The sequence below is a fragment of the Thermothelomyces heterothallicus genome (genome assembly GCF_042370625.1).
Source record: "Thermothelomyces heterothallicus CBS 202.75 unplaced genomic scaffold P884_scaffold_16, whole genome shotgun sequence".
NCBI lineage: Eukaryota > Fungi > Ascomycota > Sordariomycetes > Sordariales > Chaetomiaceae > Thermothelomyces > Thermothelomyces heterothallicus.
Window position 1 is genome coordinate 38,228 of NW_027192577.1, and position 20,419 is coordinate 58,646.

At 52.6% G+C, this 20,419-nt stretch overlaps 5 protein-coding genes across 5 annotated transcripts; 3 read left to right on the forward strand and 2 right to left on the reverse strand.

The window, feature by feature from the left end:
• The first annotated feature begins 117 nt into the window (after positions 1 to 117).
• P884DRAFT_261067 (uncharacterized protein) lies at positions 118 to 1,491 on the forward strand. The gene has a single exon (XM_069441519.1). The coding sequence runs from the start codon at positions 400 to 402 to the stop codon at positions 1,264 to 1,266; it is 867 nt and encodes a 288-aa protein (XP_069296294.1). The 5' UTR covers positions 118 to 399; the 3' UTR covers positions 1,267 to 1,491.
• P884DRAFT_35667 (uncharacterized protein) lies at positions 1,338 to 1,711 on the reverse strand. The gene is made up of 2 exons (XM_069445851.1): positions 1,627 to 1,711; positions 1,338 to 1,552 (listed from the first exon to the last, which is right to left on the reverse strand). The coding sequence occupies exons 1-2, from the start codon at positions 1,678 to 1,680 to the stop codon at positions 1,409 to 1,411; spliced, it is 198 nt and encodes a 65-aa protein (XP_069296295.1). The 5' UTR covers positions 1,681 to 1,711; the 3' UTR covers positions 1,338 to 1,408.
• Positions 1,712 to 2,682: 971 nt separating this feature from the next.
• P884DRAFT_292961 (beta-glucosidase/beta-xylosidase) lies at positions 2,683 to 6,751 on the reverse strand. The gene is made up of 5 exons (XM_069444192.1): positions 6,345 to 6,751; positions 4,345 to 6,231; positions 4,082 to 4,120; positions 3,738 to 3,807; positions 2,683 to 3,637 (listed from the first exon to the last, which is right to left on the reverse strand). The coding sequence occupies exons 1-5, from the start codon at positions 6,739 to 6,741 to the stop codon at positions 2,806 to 2,808; spliced, it is 3,225 nt and encodes a 1,074-aa protein (XP_069296296.1). The 5' UTR covers positions 6,742 to 6,751; the 3' UTR covers positions 2,683 to 2,805.
• A 7,470-nt stretch (positions 6,752 to 14,221) lies between these two features.
• Positions 14,222 to 16,675, forward strand: P884DRAFT_278574 (glycoside hydrolase family 31 protein; the record flags this gene model as incomplete). Its single annotated transcript, XM_069443200.1, has 3 exons — positions 14,222 to 14,237; positions 14,293 to 14,447; positions 14,546 to 16,675. 3 exons carry the CDS (start codon positions 14,222 to 14,224, stop codon positions 16,673 to 16,675), a joined length of 2,301 nt encoding a protein of 766 aa, XP_069296297.1.
• Positions 16,676 to 18,078: 1,403 nt separating this feature from the next.
• Positions 18,079 to 20,351, forward strand: P884DRAFT_226205 (MFS sugar transporter-like protein). The gene is made up of 3 exons (XM_069439646.1): positions 18,079 to 18,335; positions 18,417 to 18,821; positions 18,988 to 20,351. Exons 1-3 carry the CDS (start codon positions 18,289 to 18,291, stop codon positions 20,012 to 20,014), a joined length of 1,479 nt encoding a protein of 492 aa, XP_069296298.1. The 5' UTR covers positions 18,079 to 18,288; the 3' UTR covers positions 20,015 to 20,351.
• The last annotated feature ends 68 nt before the right edge of the window (positions 20,352 to 20,419 follow it).

Consider the following 20,419-nt stretch of genomic DNA (forward strand, 5'->3'; position numbering starts at 1 on the left):
CCCGAGCGGGCACAGACCAACCGATCAACGCCGCGCGAAATGCTTGATTAGCAATCCATTGGTCGGCTCTTGCCCGTTCGATCCAATTCATGATCATGACAAAACACACAAGATGCAACTACGTCCCGCTGCAAACGAGCCCGAATCTCAGTCGAACTACAACCCTGCGACGGCGCAGCGGCCCTGCAGGGTCGACTTCCTCCACCCCGGCTACCCCGGAAGGACAGTGCTTCTCTCACTGCCCGCACTCGACGATGGCGGCATCGACTTTGACACGGCGCTAGTGGCCTGCGGCCTTGTTGCCGGCAACCGGTGGAATGATGGGTTCTTCTCATTAGACCGCAGCGGCGCCGTGAGTGTGGAGCGCCCGGATGGGCGGCAGATGCGGCGGCGACACGCATGGGAGGAGAGGCGGCTCGGCGCTGCGTACTCTCCAACTACGGCGACGGCCTGGAGATGGCGCACCTGGTACCGGCCGGCGAGGACGACTGGTGGCTTTCGAACCAGATGCAACAGTACTCACCCACGCAGCTGTTCTCAAGCGACCCGATTGACGGACCAGCGAACCTCCTGACACTGCGGGCGGATCTCCATCGCGTCTTTGACGAGAGACATTTTTGTTTTGTTCCTAAGGTTGGGGAAAAGAGTGGGGGAGACGGCAGTGAGGCGGATACAGGTCGCGACGGAGCCACAGCTGAGCGGAAGCCGCCGCAGCTCGTTCTGCACGTCTTCAACTCGACGCCCAGCGGACAGCTCCCGAACCTCTGGCACAACCGCGCCGTTCACCCCATCCCCGCGACGGTGGCGGTAGAGTGTCTCTTCGCGCGTTTTGCCTGGACGGTCTTAAGCCCTCGTGTCTTTGATATGTTCCTCCCCTCGACGTCTGTGCCGAGGCGCCTGCTCCTCTGGAGCCGCGAGAAGGGTGAATGGGAGACTGAAGAGGCTAGTCCCGAGATGTGCAGGAAGATGTGGAAGAATGCCAGGTCTTGTTCTCCTAGGAAGAGAAGCGCACCGAGGTCTGCCGATGCCGCTGAGGAACTGCTGGCAAAGGAGAGCCCCAGGCTGTATGATAGCGGCTACTTTGGGGCAGATACCTCTGAGAACGATGGCTGCTATAATGATGAGCTCGGCCCTGCTGAGCGGCAAGAGGACCAGCCTCGGGGGCGGTCACGGAAGCGGAGGGTCAGCTTCGAGGAGGAGCAAGATTGCAAAGACTCTGACCGGTCTCGACTGAGGAGAAGAATGCTACTTTCGATACCGAGCTAGCTTTCAAGATCGTAGCGGACGGCCAGCAAGGGGATAGTGATCTGGCAGGACAGAGGTAGCTCGTCAGTTGGCACCCTGAAGAACCTGGCCCCCCCTCCCGGCACATCGTACAGGTGCAGATGGGATTATCCTCCTGTCATAGCTATGACTGGCGCTTTCCGGCGGTTTGTCGGTCATACTGCCACAAACAAACTGTAACAAGCACCGTCAGGCCCACGGATGCGCTTAGCCAGACGACCCAGTTTCTCACAGGGTCCAAGTCCACGAGGCTTGTGCTCCAGATTGTCTGGTGATGTGATCATCAGTCGGCTGTGTAAATGCCACGTTGGTATGCCACGTTGGTATCATGCGAACACATACCGTGACGAGCGTGGTGGGCAAGAACAGAAGTGTGAGAATTCCGATGATCCTCATCACCCTGCTATCTTGCGCGGCTAGCTGGGAGATCGATATTTGTCTTTCAGCAATGGTGACGCTGCTTCTACTATCCGTTTGTGCGATAAGACCGAAGACCTGTAGATTGAACATGTTAGTTGATTGTTGGCTTTGATCCCGGGTGAGTCGGGACGCAAATATCGAGGCAAGCATGACTTACCACGTTGATCTGCCCTTTGAGCCGTTCCTTCAGCTCGGGCAGTGTATCATCGATAGCTTCGCATCGACAGGCCACATACTCCATCCTCTTCACCAAGTCCTTCCTCTCCTTTTTCTTCAACGTAGGTAGTCCCAACACCTCCCTAGCCTCCTCGAAATGCTGAATAGCACCTATTGCCCCGTCTCCAAACCGCTTGGCAGACTTGATCACCGTCTCAACATGCGAAAGCTCAGCGTGCGCCCATGCACCATCTCCAGAAGAACTCTGGTGCTCTTTGGGGTTTGCTCCATACCATAAATCCATTCCTTGACCGTCATGCCCGTAGCAAATTCCACGTCCGCGAGGACTTCCCATTGTCTGGTGAACCACTCGCCCCATGTATTGAAGCGCTCCTGAAATATGCAGAGAAGGAGGTAGATGGGATGGATTCTAAGGAGAGATGAATTATTAATGAGCCTCTGGTTAAAAGATTGGGTCTCGGCGTCGGTGCCCAATGACAGGAGGGCTGTAGTGTTTAGGGTCTGGAGGTCGATGCGCAGGCCACCAAGCGAGAAGTTGGTGATAGATTGTCCGGGGCAGCGGAAGGCAATCACTTCAACAACACGAAGGTTAGTATCCTTTACCTCGTATCGAGTTATTAGGTAATTAATTAGCCCACTTTCTCTTGAACCACCTTCTACCCTTGGGGCCTAATTAGTCCGATTCCTGTAGGTAGGCAATTATGGGAGAATGAGAACAGAGAACGAAGCCAGAGACTTCGTATAATTATTAGACGGCGCGAGACATGACCGTGTTGTTATTTTCTTCCTTGTCGGTTTTCTTTCAATATTGTTCTATTTCTATCTCATCGTCTTCTTACTTTCCTTGTTTACGAAATCAATTAAATTGAATTCGAACAGTCTCCCATCCAGTCGTTGTTTCCCAGCGGCTGAGATCAGCCGTAATCACCGCCTCGCCGGAAGGACGCCCTCGCGCCCATCGACGTCTGCCCACGGTTCCAACGCATCAAGCAGCCTTCCCCACTTGCCGCCGGACCACTTGTTGCGCATATCCTCCCACTCGGGCAGGCATCCCCGCATAAACTGCAGCCAGCCGCCGACGATGAAGTCGGCGTAGATGGGGAGCTGGCGTCCGTCCATGAAAGGACCAGTCCCCTGCGGTCCTCCCTTAGCTCCGTCGGCGGGGGCAGGAGACGGAAAGCAGGGTCCGAGCTTGGTGTCCAAAGCGCTCTCGAACTCGGCCAGCATCTTGCTCCTCACCTCGGAGCCCTTGGGGATCTCTAGATCTTCCCATCTTGTCACCCCCGGAATCCGCCGGACAAAGGCCGCCTTGTCGGACTCGGCCGTCCGCGGATCGAGCGGCATGTAGAAGCCGGCGAGCGGGGCGCCGTACTGGCTGAAGATCTGGTCGACGAACGCGTTGAACGCGCGGTGAAGCGCTACCGTCCCGCTCCCGTCGGCCGGGAAGAGCTGGCCCTGCTGCTGCTGCTGTCCAGCGGCGGCGGAGGAAGGGTCATTGGAGGAAGAGGAGGGGGGATTATTAGAGAGATATGTGTTCTGCAGGTGCAGCGCGATGTCGAACGAATCGCCCACGACGACCTCGGACCCGGACGCAGTCGCGGCGAGCGGGTCGCGGATGATGGGAAGCGTGGGGAAGTCGCTGCCGTCGGCATGCTTCCGGTTGGCAGGGAGTTGCAGCGCGTTCCGCGTCTCTGCGACGGCAGCAAGGGGCACCCAAGTCGTGAGATAGGGCACCTTGGCAAAGTTAAGCGCGTAGCTTGAGGGCAGTAAGAGGGGGGAGGGGGTTAGTTGGGAAGTTAAAAGACCAGGAGCTGAGGGGTAATTAATTAGACTGAACACAGGGCATAATTAATTACCGCGTCTTCCACGGGTTTGGTGAGATAGGGTAGGCCGTCGGATCGAGGATGATGTCGTAGAACGTGATAACTTTGTTGTTAGAGGTGTCCATGGTTGGCAAATGCGACAAACTGCAGGTACGGTGATTAGTGTGTGAATTTCTCGAGTTGTGTTCGAAGAAGGCTGTTGTGGTGGTGGACGGTTTTGCCTAGCCCCAAGACCCCACAATGACGGTCTTGTTTGTTCCAATTTGTTCCACCTGACGCCAACGCGCTCTAATTAGGTAGTTACTGGGAACCCAAACTTGGCCAGATTACGTTAATTATTATCTCAGCTGGGGAAACTCAGGTATGTATGTACATACTTTGCCTGATCCAATCCGTGTACCGCAGAGGTGTCTTACCTAAACTAATTAGGTACAGTACCTTCCTAAGTAAAGTCGGTAAGGGAATAACTATAAGTGGTTGAAATCAGCTGGCACTACACTAATCGATTAAGGCTTGGTACCTTAAGTTTTTATATGTACGTCAGTGTATATAGATATATATAAGTTCATTAGAAACAGTTGGTGTCCCCCCTACTTGACAGTAACAGTGACATTTCCCCTGAAATCGTTGCTCGACGCACCAACGAGGAACAGAAAGTCGCCGGGCTCAACAACGTATCGCATCCTCGCATCCCAGACGCCCAGGTCCTGTACCTTGACCTTGATGCTCACTCGCTTGCTCTCTCCAGCCCTCAGCTTCAGCTTCTGGAATCCCCTCAGCCGAATGTTGGGAACGACGACGCTGGCGATCAGGTCCTTGACGTAGACCTGGACGACCTCCTGACCTTCCCGACTCGACACGTTCTTGACGGTGACGGTGACGGTAACGGTGTCCTGGGCCGCCACGATCGTCTTGTCGACAGTGACGTCGCCGTACTCGAACTTGGAGTAACTCAGCCCGTAACCGAACTCGTACAGAGGCCTCGGGTCACCCAGGACGTACTGATGCCCAAACACCAGAGTGCCGTTCTCGTAAGCGACACCCGCATCAGGCGAGGCGCCGCGTCCCGAGTTCAAGTAGTCGTAGTAGACCGGCAGGTCGCCGACGCTGCGGGGGAAGCTGACGCTGAGCCTGCCGCTCGGGTTCACGTCGCCGAAGAGGATGGAGGCGAGGGCGGCGCCTCCCTGTTCCGAGGGGTAGAACTGCTGGACGAGGGCGGCGGCGTGCTCCGAGATCCACGGCGCGGTGACGGGCTTGCCGGACGAGAAGACGACCACGGTCGGCTTGCCCGTCTCGACGATGGCGCGGACGAGGGCCTCCTGGGCGCCGACCAGGTCGAGGCTGTCCACGTCGACGTGCTCGCCCGTGGTGGCGTTCAGGCCCTGCCAGAGCTCGTTCTGGTCCCGAGACCAGGTGCCGACCACGACGACGGCGACGTCGGCGGCCTCGGCGGCCGCGACGGCCTCGGGAAACCCGTCTTGCGAGTTGGACCAGCGCTCGCAGCCTTTCGCGTACGTGACCTTGCCCCGGCTGGCCGCCTTGATGCCGTCGAGGGGCGTGATCCCGCGGGTCGAAGAGTTGACGACGACGTAGTCGCCGTAGTTCATGAATCCGTGCGCCATGGGTCCGATGACGGCCACGGACGCATCCTTGCTCAGCGGCAGGACGTTGTTGTGGTTCTCCAGGAGGACGATGGATTCCTCGTCCAGCTTCTTGGCCAGGACGACGTGCTCGGGCGCGTGGATCACCTTGTTCGCCTCCCCGGACGGGAGGCCCGGAAAGGGGTTCTCGAAGAGGCCGAGCTCAAACTTGGCCCGGAGGACGCGGGCGACCGCGGTATCGACGAGCTCCTCCTTGATCTTGCCGCTGGACACCAGCTCGGGTATCTTCTCGAACGAGTACGACCCGCCTCCCATCTCCACGTCGCCGCCGGCCGGGAGGATGTACTTGACGATGGCTTCCTTGTCGATGGGGTCCGAGGCGCACATCTTGAAGTCGGCGCAGAGGCGGTCCGAGGCGCCGGCGTCCGTCATGGTGAAGTATCCGTAACCCCATTCGTCCCGGAGGATGTCGGTGAGCAGGTGCGAGTCGGACACGGCGGGGATGCCGTCGTAGCTGTGGTAGGCCGTCATGATGGAATAGACCCCTCCGTCGATGATGGCGCGCTGGTAGGGCGGCAGATAGATTGTGCGCAGCTCTCGTTCGCCGCCGTGGACGGGCCCCGTGTTCAAGCCCTGCTCCGTCACGCCAAAGGCGGCAAAGTGCTTGACCATGGCACTGACACCGGCCGACTGCGCCCCCTTGACATAGGCACGGGCGAACTCGCCGGCGAGGAGGCCGTCCTCGCTGTACATCTCCTCGACGCGGCCGTGGCGGAGTTCCCGCGCGAGGTCGGCGACCGGGGCAAAGAGCTGGTTGACGCCAAGGGCGCGTGCCTCTTTGGCAATGGCAGCCGCCATCTCCTCAACCAGGGACGGGTTCCATGAGCAGCCGAGTCCTATGGGCGAGCTGAAGATGGTGGCATTGTCTGAGGGCATGAGACAGTCAGCAATCATCGATGCTCTCGAGAGCGGAGCGGTGGTGTGGTGGGTGGGGGGATGAAATAATTATGCGGCGCGTGAACCGATGGTGGGAACCCACGAGCAAGAAAACCGTGAAGACCCTCGGTCTGAACAAAGGCCGGGATACCCAGGTAGGTCTCCTTCTGGATGTAATCCTGGGCGGCCTTGATGTGCTTTGTGAGCCACTCATTGGGAACGGGGACGCCTACATAAAAGGCGCTCCCCCGGTATCTGGTGCTCCATTCCAGACCGGTCTGGTTGAGCGCATTGGTCGTCTCGTTCATCCAGTTGCGGATGTCACCTTGGAGAAGCTGGGATGCCTTCTCCTCGATAGTCATTCGGGAGAGAAGGTCGGCTACACGGTCCTCGACCGAGGCTTTGGGGTTCTTGTACACAGCATTCTTGAGACTCGGGCGCCCCTTGTCGGCAGCCAGGGCGGCCGCCGCAAGAAGCAACGTCGAGGGGAGGAACCTCATGATCTCGTCAGTCGGCCGTGGTCTAGTCGGCGAAGGGTGTGTGGAACGGACTGGTCGAGTCTACCCTCTCATTGCCCATAATGAGAAAACGAAGAGAGAGTGATGATGGCTTTGCGCCGCTACATATAATAATACATACCTGCGAGTGGGAAACCGCACATCTCATTTTTCCCGTTCAGGGCCATACGAGGAAACTCCCCATCGCTGCCAAGGCCTAGTGCCAGGGGTGCGTACATACATAATACATATCTGTCTGCTCAACGACGCTCTACGGGATCATACGCTACCTGATCTAATTACATGGTACCGAGGCATGTAATTATGTAATCAGTATGTACTGTATGTATGTACATACAAGGTGCCCAGGTACCTACGAAATACTACCTACGAAGTGCATGGTCGGCTTAACGACTCGTCGCTGGCTCTTCTTGGAGAATCGGCGGTTTACAATCATGGATTGGCTGGTGCTTTCGCCGACCGGCTAACCGGGCCTTGTTCCCTTCGGCGATTTCGTCAAAAGTCTACGCCAACTTCACGGCGGATACACTGGCTACACACTAGTGTAAAAGTAGGGCCACGGTCCAAATCCGCTGAGGCAGACCCGCTCGCCTGGAGAGTTGGGGCCCCGCGTGGTGGAGTTACCGACCCTTGTTGATTGACGCCTTCGCCGTCCTCTCTTGTCGCCAAACGCGGGGCGTAGTATAAGAGCGGAGCACCCAAACACCCGCCCCCTCCGGGGATTGGGGAGGTCTTGCAGGTGGATGCGCGGGTAGAACTGACGATCTTCGTATCTCTGCTAAGTTGGCGATGGTTCTGTAGGAAGAAGGACGGAGGCGTCCAGAGCCAACCTGTAGGAAGATGTGGATGGCTGCAACCTCGGTAGGGCTGGAGCCCTGGTAGGCCCAGTCCACCACACCCCCCCACAGATAGCCACATCGCTGCCTGATCCTTCTACCTAAAGCAGTAGTCTAGATACAAATTGAGGTGGTTGTCCATCAGTCCCATCTGCCCACTGCGGCTCAAACCGCCCAGGGGACGCGTCTTTCCGTTATCCCTAGTAGCCGCAAGAAGTGGGCATATTTCTCTCTTTCCAGTGGCTTGGTCAGCCTATCTGTAGCCATCTTAGTGCTAGCTACATGCTTTAGTATAAAACGGCCTTCCTTATGCCTCTTAATGATCTACTTATACCGAATATCAATGGCCTGCGTACGTCTAGTGTTTAACGGGTTTATCACGTTAGTATACGCGTTTTTGCTATTAGTGAAGATGATTGGCGTAGTTGGCTATAGATAGCCACATTCCTATAGGATTTAGCCAACCTACTACAATGAATATATAGTCGGAGTAAGGTTGGTAAACTCTGCTTTGGTGGTACTAAGTGTAACAAACGTCTACTTCTTCGTTTTCTATAGTACTGGTCTACTAGCTAGAAAGACGACGTAGGCACCTATGGAATACCGGCATAGGGGGTCGTCTGCCTAGGAGGCGTCTGTAAAGGCAGTTAGTTTCAAGTCGTTGATCTTTATGTTGCCACCGAGTTTAATGCTATAGGAATAGGTACTGGCTAAGTAGTAATATAGATACTAAAGAGCGTCCAGATGCTCCTATGATAGGCCGTTATTAGCTTTGTAGAGACGGGAGACAGTGTACATAATATCAATCTGGGTATTATAGGCTAGCTAGTTTAGTTAGCTAGTCCGGGTGGAATACCAATCCTTCTTATCTTCTAGTTTGCTCTAGATACGTAGCAATTCGAACTTCGAACGCCAGGGAGTCTTAGCTAGATTAATACCTTCTATTCCGTACTTATATAGTAGAGTAGTGATATATATCTCCTATAATAGGAAGATCTTCCTATTTGCCCTATCCTATAAGATATCTAGTCCTAGGAATCGTTTGACTTCGCCAAGCTCCTTAAGGTTATATCTGTCCTTTAGACGGTTACGAATTCCGTTGATAGTAGAGCTATCTTTTGCGGCGATAAGAAGGTTATTAACGTATAGGATAAGTAGTATACCTATATCTCTATAGCGAAAGAGACAGAGGTTAGAAGGGATTGATTCGAATCTAAGTTCTTCAAGTACTAGTTTAATTACTAGGAACTAGTATAGTAGACTTTGACGTAGTCTATAGAGTACCTTCTTTAGCCTATAGACTTTACTAGATAGCTTATCTAATCTAGGGGGTAGTTTGACGTAGTATTCTACCCTATCCGGAATTGGTACGTTAAGGAATGTAGTTTTGAAGTCAAATTACAAGCACTCTAGATCTTTAACTATAACGATAGTAAAGAAGATCTTGACCGCTATACTATTAACGACTATAGCGTATACGTCTTAAGATTTCTAGGATCCTTTGTCAAAGTTACTATAGATAACCTATCTGGCCCGAGTAGTTTTCTGGCTAGTGGATAGATTAGTCTTTTCGTCGTATACCTACTTGCTAGGTAAGACGTATATACTAGGGCGTTTATTAACAAGTTCGTAGACTTCCTTCTCCTGAAGACTCTGGTCCTGTTTGATCATCGCTAGGAGCTACCAATCTTCGAAGTTGGCTTTACGTCTGGCTTTGCGATAGTTCTTTGGAACTGATAGATTCTGGCTGACGGATATGTTGTGTTTAACGCTAACAGGGGTAGCTATAAAGACGACGGATTCGGCCAGCCTCTGGTTATCTAAGTAGTAGGTAAGGAACTAACTAGGAAGCTTCCCCTTATTTAGTTTTATATAGAAGCCGGACTAGGATATATCCCTAAAACGGGATGTCCGTTATCTCTATAGTCTCCCCCCCCCTATTAGCCTCCCCCCCCCTATTGCTTCTTCTATCTGTAGGGAGTGAGCAGTGTACGGTGCTAGTGGGTAGTCATATGGTATAGGGGCTTCTTCTTGTTAGATTTCTTGAATATCCTTGTCTATAAAAGAGATAAATTCATCCTGATCCTTAATTGTTGGCATAGGAGATAGAGCCGACTAGGTAGGTTTAGGGGTTAAAGTTATAGACAGTAGATGCTCCATTGAAACTAGTAGTAGTGCCTGTTGAACTATAATGGTTAGAGATAGGATTAACTAGGGTGTTAGCATTTCTGGCTGATTTGCCGGTTAAGCTAGCGTTTCTAGCTACTTCTATGCTATAAGATCTTATTAGATAGATAGGGGTGTCTCTACCCTATAGTTAGTATTTGATATGCTAGTTAGACCCGAAGAAGATTAGGATACTAGTTTTGAGCTAGTAGTTACTAACAGACTTGGCTAAGTTCGAAGATCTTTCGGTAGCTAGAAGGCAACTATACGGTAGAGTTCTAGGGAGCTTTCGTCTTCTTCGATAGTAATATCCGCAAATACTACTTTATACTTAGGAGGATCAATATCCTTATCCTTTTGGTAGTCGTCTCCCTTGTTAAACTTGATAGCGCTAACCCTGACAATGGCTCTAGTCCGTAGGTTCCAAACCTAGTAAATCTTGCTATAGATATCCGCGTATCCGATAAGTCTCCCCTTTTCTACTCGTGGACCGAACTTATTAGCCTTATTACGTTTGTCCGGTTTAATATAGTAATACGCGTAGCAGAAGTAGGTACGCAGGTATCAGATATACGGCTTACAAGCCTCCTCTGGCATATTAAGTACAGTTACAAACAGCTTATAGGGACTCTTGTTACCTAGGTTAGCCCTAGTTAGAAGAAGATTAGCAATGATAACTATAGTATCGACGACAAACGGCTAAAGGAATTCTAGGACTTGGTAAACAATTATTATAGTTCTAGCCTTCTAGATGATGTCTATAGCCGCGCGTTTAGCTTTACCGTTTTGCCAGGGACTCGAAGAAGTAGTCTTCAAGATAGTAATACCTTTGGCATCTACAAATACGGCCAGTTTACTATTACAGAAGTCCTTGCCGGATTAGCTAAATTCCGTACCGCCGTCGAGTCCAAGTATCTAGATATATCTACCCGTTTGGTTATACATCTAGACAATCTAGTCCTTTAGCCTGTCGAATATATCTAACTTGGTACGGCTAAATTTAACCTAGTGGTAGTTTGACCAGACGTTAACGATATAGAGGCTATACTTATAACCTAGGTAGCTAGGAGTCTTATAGGTGACGACGTCTACACGGACAAAGTAGAGTGGTCTTATCGCCTAGGTTAGGGCACGTTTGCCTAGTTTATCTGTTACCTTCCCTATAATATAGGGTTCGTAGAAGGTGTCGGCGTCCTTGTCGGTCAGGTCAATACCGGTATCCTTATAGGCGGCTTCAATGGTAGCCTTGCCTATATATATTAGGCGGCAATGTATAATATAGTAATTGATAGAAGCAAAGATAGCTCTAACTAGGGTAGGTGCCTTAGCGACAGTAGTAGCTAGTATAATCGGTTTAGCATTATAGATAATAAAGATATCGCCAAGTCGTTTAAGTTTAGTAATAACCTAGCTAGATTTACCTATATATAGGGTATAATATACCTAGTTCTAGAAGATATCCTCGTTAATTAGTTTCCTAGTACTAATCAAATTAGCCGGGGACGTAGGATTATAGAGTACCTCTCGGATTTCAACCATAGCTATCGTGCCGTTTTGAAGAACTGTCTAGTAGGTAACGACGCCTATCTCCTTGGCTTCGGTGACATCGCTAGATAAGGAGAGATATACCCTCGGTTTAGGTAGATAGTAGAGCTTAGTAAACCACTTGATATCGTTAAAAACTATATTAGCTATAGCCGAGTCATAATAGATAATGTCTCTAACTACGTTAACCGCTTACTACTGGGTTCTAGGAGTTAATAGGAAAGATAATACCGTCGGTTATAGTAATAAGGACGGTCGAACGGACGTAAAGTTAGTAAAATAGAAGATACTACATATAGTAGATGTTACTAGATTTATAACCTCTAAATTCGGGTATAATGCTACTATAGATAACGGTATATTCTTCTTAGCTAGGTAGTAAACTTTCTTTAGCCAGGTATCTGGTACCTTCTCTAGGTTATAACCCTAACAGACATTCTTAGGATTATAGTATAAGCCGTACTCGTAGTGCTTAACTTCGTTATAGAAACGCTTATCATAGTCCTAGCACTTGATCCTAGGGTAGGATGACTTCTTCTTATTAGACGGTAGGGTAAAGTAATTATCTATCTTCTTACCGTTATTATTATTAGTGCTAGTAATATTAATATTAATTAGGTTCCTCCTTATATCCTAGTTAATATAGGTCCCGGTTATATCCCTAATAAGGTCCTCCTAAGTAAGGGATTTGTCTTCTATCTTCCGGATATTCTATTAAAATAGGTTAGGATAGATCTCCTCGATAGATATCAGGACGTGGTAGATCTCTACTACTAGTAGGAAGACGATACCTATATTACGTAGTTACCAACGGATAATATAGAGCTAATCAATATACCGGTCTATAGTATCGAATTTAGATAGACTAATCCCTATATACTCCTTAACCAACATCTAGGTTATATAGATAGTGCCATATTAGAGTGCCTAGAAAACCTTTAGGTATATAGTACAGGGATTAACAACTTCTAGGTTCTAGCTAATACGTATTATACGTGACCAGACGTCTAACTTCCTTAAGGATGTAATAATAAGTCAGAAGATGTTAGATCGGTCTGCCTTCTATATACTATAGGTAATAATGTCATCCTTATCTAGCTTAGGGACATTGGTTTCGAGATAATAGAAGAGGTTATATAGCGCTAGTAATGACCGTAGTTAGCCGTCCTATATTTCTAAATTATCCTCGTTATTAAGGGTAGGAAGGGGTACGAAGGACCTCTTTTCTAGAAGGACAGGAGTACCGTTATTATTAGAAATAGTTTATAGGTGTTTTATAAAGATCATATCTCGCTCTCTCTAACGGCGGTCGGCTACTTCCCATAGGGTAACCATCTGTTATAGGAGGTCTTAGTAGTTAGTTTAGGTATTATTTCCTCTAAGTTGTTCCTCCTCTTATATATCTTGTTACTAGAGCATCTCTACTTTATCGTCTTCTTCTTCGTCCCTAAGGACGAGGTTATCGAATAGAGCTAACGATATATTATAGTTATTATATAGGTGGTTACTAAAGAATCTTTCCCTTAGAGTCTTGCTACCTTACCTGTTTCTCTTAGACGGTAGACACCATTTACCCTTAGGTAGTAGGCCTATTCGTATAAGAAAACGTCTTTAAGGGCTTATAGGTCTTACGCTTAATGACTTCCGTAGGTTGGAGTGGTTAGAATTGCTAAATCTTGATAGATTTGGTGGTTTCCTTAATAGAATTATTGGTTCTGATGATTTCCTTGATAGAAGGAAGAAAATCTTAATAGAATCTCGACTTGGTTGTCGCTCTTGTGGATAGAAATGACCAGGACCTTCAGAATCTGGCTACCGAAGGCCGAAGTCTGTGGATTTGAGCGATTAGCAGAGGTTCTAAAGAAGGAGAGTAATCTGCGAAGAAATGAGCAGCGGAAGGAAGCTTGATTTGTAGATGAATTTGCTGATGAATTTGCTGGTTCTATTGCTGTAATTCTGGCTGGCGATTAAACCGCTTTGGTTTTGGTTTTTGGTGGTTAGGTTAGAGGTAGCTATAGTCCAATGGATTCGAATGACTGTAGGAGCCTCTAGAGCCGAATGGTTGTTGTTGTTGTTAGGGTAGCTGCAGTTGAAAAGAAGAAGAAGAAGCCAACTGCAGGAGCCTCTAGTAGAGGGCTCATAACCTCTTGCAGGTGGATGCGCGGGTAGAACTGACGATCTTCGTATCTCTGCTAAGTTGGCGATGGTTCTGTAGGAAGAAGGACGGAGGCGTCCAGAGCCAACCTGTAGGAAGATGTGGATGGCTGCAACCTCGGTAGGGCTGGAGCCCTGGTGGGCCCAGTCCACCACAGGAGGTGATCAGAGAGGATTCCCGAGGTTCCACCAATCATCTCTCGGCCGGCGCTCGCCCGAATTACCGAGACAAGATGGAGGAGGAAGCGACTCCAAGACCCCAATCGAGTATCGTGCAGATGCAGAGGCACATGGACATCTAAGGACCTACTATGTACACCAAGGATATCCGACCAGCCCCGACCTGGCGGGTCGGTAGGTATCTGTATGTATATACATACATGTAATGTACTGTACAAGGTACCTTGGTCACCTTCTTCACCTACACGACCTACCTGCCTGCCCACCTACCTACACTAGCAGGTGGTAATCCAGTGGTGTTACGATTGATCCCGTACAGATAGATTACTGCACGTACCCCATCCAACTCCAACGCGGGATGACCCCACTAGCTTCACAAAGATTCGGACAGAAACCTTTCCAAGTGAGAGATGCTTGCTTGATCTCTTGGGCCTTCACATCATGCCACTGTCCTGATTTAGGGAGACTGCTTGCTTGCTACCCTTCAACTCGGTCGCGCCTAAAACAGGTTGTCGCCAAGCAGTGCTCTGTTCTTCTGGGCACATACGCGTTGCAATTGTGAAGAAGAAGAAGACAACAAGATGAGGTTCCGTGACGGTATGCTCCTTTCCCCGCAATATCCTCGGCAGCGTCTGACCCTGCAATTTCCCAGGACAATGGCTCGTGGCCGAGGGCGTACAAGTCCAGTACGCCGAGGAAGTATACCGAATCACTCCCACGGCCTCGGGCAAGGGAATCAGCCTCTTGTGCCCGACGCGCAAGATCTTGAACCGTGGGAACACTCTGAACCTGGCAACGCTCAGCATCGTACGTTAACCTCGACGTTCGTATAATTAACCCTCTAATTAGCCGTGGCTGGATCTTACAAGAAGAATAATACAAACTCACACACAGCTGTGGCCCAGGACATCGAGCCGGCTTTTGATGGCGTGCTTTCCGTCGAGACCACCCACTGGCAAGGCGCCGTCCGTCGCGGACCCGACTTCGACCTCTTCCCCGCCGGCCGGCCCGAGGTGGAAGCCAAGGTGACCAAGACGGAGAGCAGCACCACCCTGTCGTCCGGGACGCTCTCGGCGACAGTCAGCGGCAAGCCGCACGAGTTCGAGATCGCCTTCCATCCCACCGGGGGCAAGAAGCCCCTGACCACCCTGCTCAACCGGTCGGTCGGCCTGGCCTACACGCCCGCCCCGAGCACGCCCATGCAGCTGGCCGACATGCGCAACTTCCGCCACTACGTCTTCACCCAGACCACCCTCGCCGTCGGCGAGTCCATCCACGGGCTCGGCGAGCGCTTCGGGCCCTTCAACAAGGTCGGCCAGAGGGTCGAGCTGTGGAACGCGGACGGGGGCACCTCGTCCGACCAGGCGTACAAGAACGTGGGCTTCTGGATGAGCTCGCGCGGCTACGGCGTCTTCGTCGACACGCCCGGGCGCGTCGAGCTCGAGATCGGGAGCGAGCGGTGCTGCCGGCTCCAGACGAGCGTCGAGGGGCAGCGGCTCCGCTGGTTCATCATCTACGGACCCTCGCCGCGCGACATCCTGCGCCGGTACTCGGTCCTCACCGGAGCCCCCGGCAGCGTGCCCAGCTGGTCCTTCGGCCTGTGGCTCAGCACGTCCTTCACCACCTCGTACGACGAGGAGACGGTCAACAGCTTCCTGGCCGGCATGAGGGCGCGCGACATACCCGTCGAGGTGTTCCATTTCGACTGCTTCTGGCTCAAGCCGTTCCAGTGGTGCGACTTCGAGTTCGACCGCGACATGTTCCCGGACCCGATGGGCCAGATCGGGCGCCTCAAGGCCGGCGGCCTCGTCAAGAAGGTCTGCGTCTGGACGAACCCGTACCTGGGCCAGGCGTCCCCCGTGTTCGCCGAGGCCGCGGCCAGGGGCTACCTGCTCCGGCGCAGGAACGGCGACGTCTTCCAGTGGGACCTGTGGCAGACGGGCATGGGCATCGTCGACTTCACCAACCCGGACGCCCGCGCCTGGTTCGCCGGCTGTCTCGAGCGCCTCTTCGACACGGGCGTCGACTGCATCAAGACCGACTTTGGCGAGCGCATCCCCTCCGAGGACGTGCAGTGGTTCGACTCTTCGGTCGACCCGGAGCGGATGCACAACTACTACGCCTTCATCTACAACAAGCTCGTCTACGAGGCGCTGCAGAGGCGTTACGGCACCAACGAGGCCGTCCTGTTCGCCCGCGCCGCCACCGCCGGCTGCCAGCGCTTCCCCCTCACCTGGGGCGGCGACTGCGAGTCGACCCCCGAGGCCATGGCCGAGTCGCTACGGGGTGGTCTGTCCCTCGGCCTGTCCGGGTTCGCCTTCTGGAGCGTCGACATTGGCGGCTTCGAGGGGTCGCCGCCTCCCTGGATCTACAAGCGTTGGGTCGCCTTCGGCCTCCTCTGCTCCCACTCGCGCCTGCACGGGTCTAACTCGTACCGGGTCCCCTGGACGGTCGACGGCGACGACCAGTCCGAGGAGGGATGCTCCGCCACGCTGCGCAAGTGGACCCACCTCAAGGCCCGCCTGATGCCCTACCTCTTCTCCCAGGCGCAGGAGAGCGTCCGGGCCGGGCTCCCGCTCAGCCTGAGGGCCATGTGCATCGAGTTCCCCGACGACCCGACCGCCTGGACCCTCGATCGCCAGTTCATGCTCGGCGACGCCCTCCTCGTCGCCCCCGTCTTCGAGGAGGACGGCACCGTCGAGTTCTACCTGCCCAGGGGCAAGTGGACCAACTTCTTCACCGGCGAGGTCAAGGAGGGCCCCGGTTGGTTCGCCGAGACCCACGGGTTCGGCACCCTGCCGCTCTACGTCCGGCCCAACACGCTCCTGGTTCTGGGCAAGGAAGGAGAGACGAGGACCGTGTACGACTACACGAGCGACGTCGAGGTGAGGGCATATTTTGCCAGTGACAGTGCCAGCGCCGTGCTGGTCGACTCCGAGGGCAAGACTGTAGGTACCTTGCGTGTCAAGGACGGGGAGATTATCGGAAAGGAACTGCTATCTGGCAACTCGGTCATCAATGTCGTGAGCTCCTGAGGGGAGAGCCCCCCCCCCCCCCCCCCACCTCCCTCCCAAGCCAAAGGCTGGTGCTAGGTAAGCGGAACCCCGTCCTTCGGACATTGTGATAAGCAATAATACAAGAATTTTCTCATCAAGTGGCCGGGTGAAAGAGATTCGATTTGCTCTAGCTACTGCGTGATGAGAATTGCTAGCACTGAGTTTGAAAATACCCGTCTTTAGCCTAATCCTCTAGGGTTTCCCACTGTTCAACACAGCTTCGAAACTGTATAATTCATCCAAACCACGTTGCCTTCACACAGCAAGTGCACTTGTACCATTCGTGATATGAGGCAAGAGGCTAGCAGGGTAATGAGTCTTGAGAAAACCATGGCAAGTGCATGGAAAGCTTCTCTCGGGTCTCGGGTGCCTTGCGAAGGCTCTTCGTTCGCGCGTGATTCTGTAATTAATTATAGCATTGGTCTTGGCAGTGGAACGAAGAACTACAGAGGATGCCGCACACTAATTCCTTCTGATTCCTTCGCAACAGCCCCTCCTCTTGTGGTTAATTCTCTCCTTATTTTTCGCCTTTCCAACTAATTAGATAATAACCTATATCATCCTCTTTCAGTTACTTCCTTAAAATTGTCTCTTCAGTCTTCTCTTCTGATTTTGTTTAATTATCTTTCGTTGTCCTCCAACTCATTGTTAATTACCAAAGATGTTTCACCGAAGCCCATTTTTCCCGGTTTACACCCCAAGTCCGGGGTAAGTCGTTCCTCTGCGCTCCACACTCTTTTTCAAGCTTTTACCTACCCGCGTACGGATTACACTAGCCACTACCCCGGACACTACTGCGCGCTCGGTACGACCACTAGTAACAAATTAATCCGTACCCAGTTCCCATACACTACCACTACCTTAATTAGTCATTTGTCAAGTCCGTGTACATTCCATACTGTTGTTGCCTGTCTTGAGAACTCGAGCGGTCTTTCCAGCCGACCATCCCCGCACCGGAGGACCTTCCCCAACCCCAACTTGTTCGACATTGTTGCGCAGCCGAGGCGGTGATCTCCACACCTGCCCGTCTGGCTCGACCAGCTAGCTCACTGCTGGCATTTCTCTAGGCGCACGAATCGCGGAGAGAGCCTGACGCGGAGCCGAGTAGCCCCACTCCTCAACAACCCCCCCAGTCTCTGAGTTGCTGCAGTGAGATGATATTTATACAACCGTCTTTGTACTAGCATGTACTCAATACAAGGGTGTACTTTCTGGGTGTGTACATACAATGAGTTTTTTGTTTGTATGTACGGATTAAATACATCCCTCCGTGCTGCGTTGTGGGAATATCTACTAATTACCAAAATTAGTGCAAGCCTGCCGGGCCACGTGCAGGAGTCCCGACCCAACGGACGACTTGTGAGAGGGAGCCAATATTCTTTCGAATGAGGAGCCCCGTCCGGTCTTCTTAGGCGGCGGTGGGGATGCCTCCGAGGTGGTTGACCGCCAGCGTAGCATCGAGGGCATGCGGCTTGACGGACCGGGGCCCGCGGTCGTATAAGTACGCCGGCGATGGCACCCCGCGGTGTCTAGCTTGGCCCCGAAAAAGGGAATCTTGAGGCGGTTGAGAGGAGGAACCCAAAAGCAACACCATGGGGAAAGTGTTCAACATCTGCCTTGCGGCCTTTGCCGCTACCGGGTTTGTACATGCCAACTTCCCAGCCAAAGATGAAGGAAGACCTGCTTGGTGTGCTGACTGACACTGATGGCGGTTCCCCAGCTCGTTCCTCTTCGGCTACGACTCGGGTGTGATGACCGACGTCATTGCGTCCCATGACTTCCTCAGCTTCTTCAACACAAGCACCGGAAGCCCCATCATCGGGGCCATCAACAGCACCTTCTCCGGCGGCGCCGTCTTTGGTTCGCTGATGGGCGGTCTCACGATGGATAGGTTCGGCCGCAGGAAGACCATCATGATCGGGGCCATGATTGCCCTCGTCGGCTCCATCCTGCAGGCCGCCGCCCAGAACCTCCCCATGATCCTCGTCGGCCGCATCATCGCCGGGTGGGCGGTTGGGCTGCTGAGCATGTCGGTTCCCGTCTACCAGTCCGAGTGTGCCCACCCCAGGATCCGTGGTCTGATTGTTGGCTTGTCTCAGCAGATGATTGGTGTTGGCTTCATCGTGTAAGTGTTGATTTACTGATTGATAGTCCCCTTCCGTACCCATTGGTTCAGCCGAGACAACTTGTGCTTTTGTTGGTCTGCCGAACCATACCCACCACACCCCCCACCCCTTTTTTTTCCTCCCCTCTCCGCTCCGCGCCCGGTCGTTGATTAACCGGCCTCGCAGGTCCACCTGGGTGGGATACGGGTCCTCGTACGCGTCCGGAGGCTTGAGCCAGTTCCAGTGGAGGTTCCCGCTCGCTTTCCAGGCCGCGCCGGCGCTGCTCCTTGTCTGTGGCATCATGTTCTTCCCGGAATCCCCCCGCCATCTGATAGAGAAGGATAACGAGGAAGAAGCGATGCGGGTCCTGCGCAAGCTGCACTACGACGGCACCAACGACGAATGGATCCGGCAAGAGTTCCACGAGATCAAGACGACCATCGCCGCCGAGAAGGCCATCACGGTTCCGGGGTGGAGGATCATGTTCACGGTGCCGCAGTGGCGCACCCGGCTCATGCACGGCGTTGCCGTCCAGGTCTTCACCCAGTTCACCGGCATCAACGTCATCGGGTACTATCAGACGCAGATGTACGAGGCCCTCGGCGTCACCGGGAACCGGGCCCTGCTTGTGGCGGGCATCTACAACTGCCTGGGCCCCCTCGCCAACCTCATCTTCATCATCTTCATCATCGACCGCGTCGGGCGCCGGCGTCCCCTCCTCTGGGGCACTGTCGCCATCGTCATCGCTCTGATCTGCGAGTCGGCCATCAACAGCCGGATCGACAAGAGCAATCCGGACCACGCGCTCTCCATCGGCGGCGTCTTCTTCCTCTTCTGCGTCACCGTCATCTTCTCGTGGTCCTGGGGCCCCATCAGTTGGGTCTACATGTCCGAGGTCATGCCCATGCAGATCCGGGCCCGGGGGAATGCTTTCGCCACCGGCATCGGCAACTGGCTGGTGTCGACCTTTTGGTCTCAGCTCTCCCCCATGGCGCTTAAGAAGCTGGAGTGGAAGTTCTACTTTCTTTTCGTTGCATGGGACGTCTTGGTCACCATTCCGGTCGTCTTTTTCTTCTTCAAGGAGACGAAGCAGCTCTCCTTGGAGGAGATAGACCTGTTGTTCGGCGAAAGGTCTCTGGGTACCTTGCCAAAGGAGCTTAACAAGGGAACCCTGGATCAGCCAGAAGTAACAGCAGAGGAAAAGGTAGCATAAGACAAGCGGGCATACAAATGGAAACGGGGGGCCTAGTTTATGCTAGGTATGTACAAAGCCTGTTCCTGTTGCGCTATGATCGCTCAGGGCGTAATCAAGACAAAAATTCCTAGCGGTGTCTCCACAAGACAGAGAGAGCATCTTTTCTCACACATATTCGGGGTTTTCTGTGGAGCACGGATTTGGTTGTGCCTTCATGAGCTCAACGGGAATAATCTCGGTACAGTTCCCTCTGAAGGGTTAGCAGAGGTAGAGAGCCTATATGTAGTTCGGCACCTTGTCATGCCTCGCGAGTTGAAGTATATACTATATTAATTATGATTAGTAACAGTTCGGGTATCTTAACCATAACGCAAAACAGTTTTCGCAAACACCAACAAAAAAGTAACCGGATACAGCTAGTAA